We start from the raw sequence: 6,521 nt of genomic DNA, 5'->3' as shown, positions 1-6,521 counted from the left end.
GGCCAGCTGTCCACTGGCTTTCTTACTTATCCATAAGAAAGACTGTGATTTAAAGATGCCATCTTATAACATGTAGTCCTATGAGAGTATACTTAAAAGAGATTACGTTTTGCCAAAGAAGAAGTGTTTAATCACCAAACTTTGATTCCTGAGAGTGTTTTTGACTTGTGAACACCTTGTCCTTGCTAGGAAATAGATTATGGTGACACAGTAATATCTAAATTCTGTTGTATTTAATCAAAGTAATGCCAATGATTTAAGAGTTCAGCTGGTGCACACTTATCTGCAATCCAACACATACTGAGAGCAACGAGCTGATGATTGATAAACGTTTTCTTCAGTTTAATCATAGAAGTTATTTACAAGGAATTTCTCAACAAGCCAACATGACCAAAGGCTGTAATGCACAGTGACCCTGCTTGTAAACACAGACTGACACGTCGCGGTAGGAATGCAGCTTAGGTGTTACTAATAACGCTGACGAATGATTTGTTCTGTTCTCTTCAAATGTTCCACTGAGTCATGACAGTAAAGCAGGTAAATCAAAGTCAGCCATTATTCACTTTATTATTTACATATTTGCTGTCCATCCACTGTGAGAAGAAAATGACAAGGGGCATTTTTTCAAATAAAAAGAGCCCAAAACAAAGTGTCAAGTAGAATTGATAAACTGTGGAAAGGTCTTGGGCAACACTTCATTTATTTATATTTTTTTGAGGAAATGGTAAAAAGGTGCAGTGTTTTATGGAAACATCTACAAACATACATGGAAATACAGTATATTAGACAAAAACAGAGTTTGCATAATTCTAACAAGCTTGAAAGTCAATATTTGGTTTGACCACCTTTATGCAGCCTTAACCTGAAGGCAACATTTCATGAAGTCATCTTCAGGAACGGTTCTCCAGACTTATTGAAGGACATTCAGTGCTCTGCTTTGAACGTTGGCTGTCTGTTGCTCTGTTCTCTGTTAAGATGATCCCACACTGCTTCAATAATGTTGAGGTCTGGGCTCTGGAGAGGCCGCTCCATCACTGCTAGTGTTCCAGTTACTGTTTTTCTATCCAGGTGTGCTTTCACTGCACTGGCAGTGGGTTTGGAATTATTTCATGCTGAAAAATGAAGCAGCTGCCAATCAGATCCCTTCCAGTTGGTATTGCATCATGGGTCAACATTGGACAATGCTGTTCTCTATTCATAATTCCATTAATTTTGACAACATCCCAAACACCACTGACTGAAATGGGGCCCTGAACCATGACAGAGCCTCCACCGTGTTTCACAAGATGGCTGTAGGCCATCACTGCTGTACCCCTCTCCTGACTTCCTCCATACATCCTGACAATGATTGGGTTAAAACAGAAATTTCAAATTATTTATTCATCTCTCCTTCAGACTTGTTTCCCCTGATTTTCTGGCCAGTTCTGTGTAATTTCTCATACCTCAACATTTATCACCGTTTCCTTTCCTTAAGAATAGTTTCCCGACAGATACACTTTCACCGAGAACATTTCTGATGAGCTTTCAGTGAACAGCAGAGGGATCAACTTCTTTAGTCCTCCACTTTTCCAGCTTTCCCAGATTGTTGAAAATTGTTGTTGTTGAAAAATCAGTCAAAGACAAAGTTTGAAAGACCTTCAGAAAGAAACTACCTGCTTGGAAGCAAAATATATATATATTTTAAAAAAAGCTGCTAGTGACTTTTGCACAGTTGTAGAGTTTACTGATAATTAAAATCATAAAAACAATTTTGATTCCCAAAGGTGGATCATTGTGGTTTGGGAGCAGTTTTATGATTTTTTAATGCCCAAGGAGGGAAATTAAGGATTTCAGCCCCTCCCATCCAACTAATCAATAAAAAATAATCTCCAAAGAGCATGTCACGCTTTTATTTCAGAGCATGATTCTACACAGTTTCTCTTCGCAGCTCATTAAACTAAAGATAAAAGTCAATTAAAACTGCATCCAGAGCAGTTTTCTTCTCTAGCAGGAAAACTCTTGAGCCTCATCTCCTATCAGTGTGTGTGTGAAGGCATGCTGACACGAGGATCTCAGTCATTATGGCGTGTTTGGGTTATGACAGGGTACTCACACGCCACATGAGGGTGAGGGTGTCTGAGAGCTATGCGGGGACACAGTATGTTATCTCCTGCTGACGTCTCAGGGCAGGGGCCGCTGGTGACAAGAAAACAGAGAGGGAAAAGGGGCGATATCCTTTCTTAAAAACAAACTTCACGCTGTAGATGCAGGGTTTTACACACCCACACAATTCCTTCCAAAATAAAAAGAAAGAAAGAAGGAAAGAATCCAAGCCTTGACTTCATAATGGGTGTCGCCTTTCCTGGATGATCACTGGAAATTTTCTTGTTTGTAAAAGCAAACATGCAAATAAACATAACTGCGTTGCTGTCTTCAAAGTTAAAAATGTATGATTCACTTTCACTGACGTGATGGAAAACAAAGATCTGAGATAATTATCTATTTGAATCATTACCGATTCTTCTCTGCTGCTCGTTAAAAGGTAACAGGAAACAAATGACACTATGGGAAGAAATGGTAATAAGCAAGACATTAAATAACAAGAAGCATGTAGAAGTAAAGTGAAATCAAGCAAAGGATGGTTAATGAGATCTTTTAAAGCTTTCTCTCAGATGTCCCAAGAGGGACTCAACAAGGCAGCAAAAACATAAAACAATATAATATATAAAGACTGAGAGGCCAAAATGGTAAATGTTGGCTCACTTTGTGTGTGTGATCTTTCCTTTAAATGCATTTCTCCATAATATTACAACAGTTTGCAATAAATAACTTACTCAGTGGCACTTTTTTCTCCAGATTTTCTGTGTCAAACAAATCGATATTTGTTGGCAGGAAGTGCAGAAAGTCCAAAAATCAAACACTTGTGAATATATATCAGGTGTGAACCAATTTAAACAGCACCGTCCACACTTGAGCGCTCAAAGACATTTTCTTTTAAAACAACATGAAACATTGCTGCAAATAAGAGTCTCTCTCTTCACAACTTGATCAGCTGTCATGTTGTATTATTCACCGTCACATGTGAGTTCCAGATGCTGCACAGCTGTAACAGAAATGAGGCTGAGAACAATAAACAGCAAACGGCGTGTTCCTGAGACTCCATTAGGGGCAGTTTGATAGAGCTCATTACGGCTCCTGTGGACAAACCGTGAACAGGTTTGGGAACAAACGAGTCCCATAAAATATAAAAGCTTATCCTGGTCCTCCCCCTAAACCCCACCCACTCCCTGCAGATTTCAGGATCACATCTGAGGGCAAAAACAGGCGTGGAAACACGTTTAAAAAGGTCAGAAAATACATAATCTTAAAACTAACACAATAGCCAGCTTGGTCCGCCTGCTGGCATCACCGAGCACAGCTGAAGGATCTGCTACTTGTCGTCTCCAACGTCGGTGCGTTTGTATTTCTCCTTAAACTCCGCGTGCTTCTGACGCAGGATTTCCGTTTGCTTCTTAAAACCATTGACCCTGAAAAATCGCAAATGAAACAGCATCAGAACAACAACATCAGAGAGAAGGATGGGGAAAAAGGAATCTGAAGCTCAGTTCACACACCTCGCCCTCTCTTTGGCTTCATTGTAAATTCCTATGATGATTCGGTCTTTCTCATCCATGAAGTTAGTGTGAACTTCTTCCAGTTTCCTGAAAGCATCAGAGGGAGGTAGACAATTCCCTTTTAGAGAGCTTAACCTAAGAACTCAGCAGCGCTCTTTATTTATGGGTTTGTACAGCTGTTAGAGGAGCTGCTCACATCACAAAGAAGTGAATCTCAACAAACACATGTGGCACCACGTCAGTGTGTGAAAGCAAACTCAAGGCCGCGAGTTGGGAGGTTGTGCCAACACACATGGCACTGAGACACGTCCGCAACATTCCTCATTCATCTGGATGTGAATGAGCAGCAAATAAAAGGACACAGTGTGGACAACGAAGGACAGGATGTGAGCAAGAGGAAGTTTACCAAATGCACACTTCTTTCTAATATTTACAGTTTAAATTTAAATACAAAATGGTATCGTGTGTGGGGTTTTTACTTGAAGAGGACGGCGTGGGCTCCTATGCTGAGCATCATAGCGACGACACAATATGCCACCAGGCGGAAGTTCCTCTTCCTCATCTTCTGCTTCTCCTCGGCCATCATCTCTGGAGTGTGAGGGTGATGAACCTGCTCCCAGTAACGGATGTTCTCATAGGCATCCATGCTGATAGGAAAGGCATGAGAAGATTGACTAGTGACATCAGAAACAACGCTCAATGTAATAAGCACTTGTTGTAATAACTAAAGTTGCTCATTTGATTTGCAGTTACACAAATCGTGTCTGAACTTCAAGAAACATTAAATGAAAATGACAAGTGATAGTCATAGTCTGTATATAAAGGATGGAGCTTCCAGAAGCTCCAGGACTGCAAAGTAAATCCAAAGCAGATTTATTTTTTTATGTCCACCAGGAGGGGATTCCTCTAGCTTCAAAAAGTCCAGATGTATAGACGTTTATGAGCAAATGACCCTACTGATCTCTCACTCGCTGACCTCAGTAAACAATTTCCTAATGAGTTTATGAGCTCAATCTCAAGTTCAAATTCTTGAATACAACACAAAGTTCATTGTCTAAAATACTGGATGCTGTGAAGATGATTTCTCAACCATGGAAATAATTCTGCAATTTATTTGTCTTCTGTGGTCAGTGGACTCATTCGTTTCATAAATGTAACAGATTGTTGATTTGGCCACTGCTAAAGTTTTTCCTTTCTTGCAGAGCTGTTTATTTCGTTTAACTAGCAACACAAGTTTATTTTTTACATCACGGTCTCCTTGGACCTCATAAAGAGAATTCCAGTGACCAGGTACTAAACATAATCTCAACACTGCAGATCTTTTATGTGCTTATTTAGTCCCTGAATAACAGGAGAAAAGGCCTCAGTTCCCCGAAACTGTGGGACTGTGGATAGAAATGTCTGTAATTCAAGTGTGACACAAGTGTAGTTGTAAGACATGCTTTTTTACGGCATTAAATATCGGGGCAATTGAAAGTAAATTCCATGTTGCAAAAGTTGTAAATCAGTTGGCGTATATGATTTAAACATTGTTGTCCCCATTTTTTGTGCCTTGAGAAAGGAACTCCCAGAAATAGATATGTAATAGCGTCAGTCACAAATTCTGTGTTTCTTTTCTAAATTTGTCCCTTGGTGCTTTAAGATGACCGCTGCTCTGGCCTGACATTATATAAAAAAAGGTGAATTTTTCAGATGTGCACTTCAACCTTTTCAGACATTGCCCGTCAGAGCTGTACATGAGAACATCAATGACGGTATCAGCTGTATCTGACATTAAACAGTCTTTACCCTGCATGCTCCTCAGTATAGTCTGTGTGACATCCTGTTGAGCCCATGAAAGAGAATTAATTGAACACATCTGATGCTGACAATCTCCTGTTTTACTGTTAGACATGTTAGAAACAACGAAGCCCCAAACACTGGGGTTCCTGTGTGAAATTTGCTGCTTTTAAAGATGACACACTGTTAATGTAAAGTTCATAAGCAGTAACACACTAATGGATGTGGGTGAATCCTCACCTGCCTCTGTAGCTGGGGTCAGTGGAGGCAGATCTGAAGACTTGAGCACCACCATACGGCTGTCGTATTTTGAAGTCGTACTCCTTCCTACTCAGATCTTTGCTCAGCACCCTGTAGGCCTCGTTCAGCTGCACAAACTGGCTGTGCAGTGCCGGGTTTGACGGGTCGCTGTCTGGATGTAGCTGCACAATAAAGGGGACAGAGTCAGCAGCAAATTCTCCTCATGAAGCATGAAAAAAGAAAAGATCTGGTGCAGGTCAAATATGCAATCATTAACAACCGAAAAATGTTCTTACTTTTTATGACAAATAGATTTTTGTTTTGCACTTTGAACCAAGCTTCTTTCTCACCCTTTAATGAGGCCAAAGCCACAAAGTAAACACACATACCCATCCTTATTTAAACTGGGAGCCATAGCTTGAAAACAAACAGTGAGGAAGCCCACTGTGGGAACAGCTAGCAAGAACAAAATGTGCTGTGCAAGGCTGCCCTCGTGTGGCCACATGTTTTATTTAAATCCAAATGGGAATGATACCTTTTTGGATTTGTCAAAAAAGGCATTTTTGATTTCCTCTAACGTGGCATCAGATTTGACTCCCAGGAGGTCGTAGTAGGTCGCAGCTTTTCTGCGGTGAGAAAGCAAAGAACTCAAAACCAAGCAGGCACTCAGACCTGTTCAAACACAGAGTACACAAACACAATCATCAAGGTGTTCTCAGCAACTCTGCCTAAAACCTAAAGGCACACATTCACTTTGTCTACCTTTGCGTATAGCTTTGGGAGAACAGCCGCAGTCCACTCTTGCAACACCAAAAACAACTCTGGCACAGACGTAGCTGAGCCTCCAACTGCATGATAGAAATTTTTGGCGGTTCCACACAAGGACCTGAGCAGAGAGGACAGATGAAA

The 6,521-nt window shown here is 40.6% G+C and overlaps 1 protein-coding gene across 1 annotated transcript in view; it reads right to left on the bottom strand.

Annotated features, from left to right (window-relative positions):
- Positions 1-1,874: 1,874 nt before the first annotated feature.
- Positions 1,875-6,521, bottom strand: part of dnajc4 (DnaJ (Hsp40) homolog, subfamily C, member 4) — a 6,933-nt gene continuing 2,286 nt past the window's right edge. The window contains exons 3-8 of the mRNA XM_005723052.1: positions 6,375-6,498; positions 6,148-6,238; positions 5,613-5,794; positions 4,073-4,240; positions 3,594-3,680; positions 1,875-3,506 (exon numbers count right to left, since the gene is read on the bottom strand). Coding sequence (XP_005723109.1) covers positions 3,410-3,506; positions 3,594-3,680; positions 4,073-4,240; positions 5,613-5,794; positions 6,148-6,238; positions 6,375-6,498 — 749 coding nt within the window. The 3' untranslated portion in view covers positions 1,875-3,409. The remainder of the gene's footprint in view (positions 3,507-3,593; positions 3,681-4,072; positions 4,241-5,612; positions 5,795-6,147; positions 6,239-6,374; positions 6,499-6,521) is intronic.

The sequence above is a fragment of the Pundamilia nyererei genome, unplaced genomic scaffold (genome assembly GCF_000239375.1).
Source record: "Pundamilia nyererei isolate P.nyererei 1_Seehausen unplaced genomic scaffold, PunNye1.0 scaffold00008, whole genome shotgun sequence".
NCBI classification, from domain to species: domain Eukaryota; kingdom Metazoa; phylum Chordata; class Actinopteri; order Cichliformes; family Cichlidae; genus Pundamilia; species Pundamilia nyererei.
The sequence above is the reverse complement of the archived record's forward strand: the minus strand, read 5'-3'. Positions and strand labels throughout refer to the sequence as shown.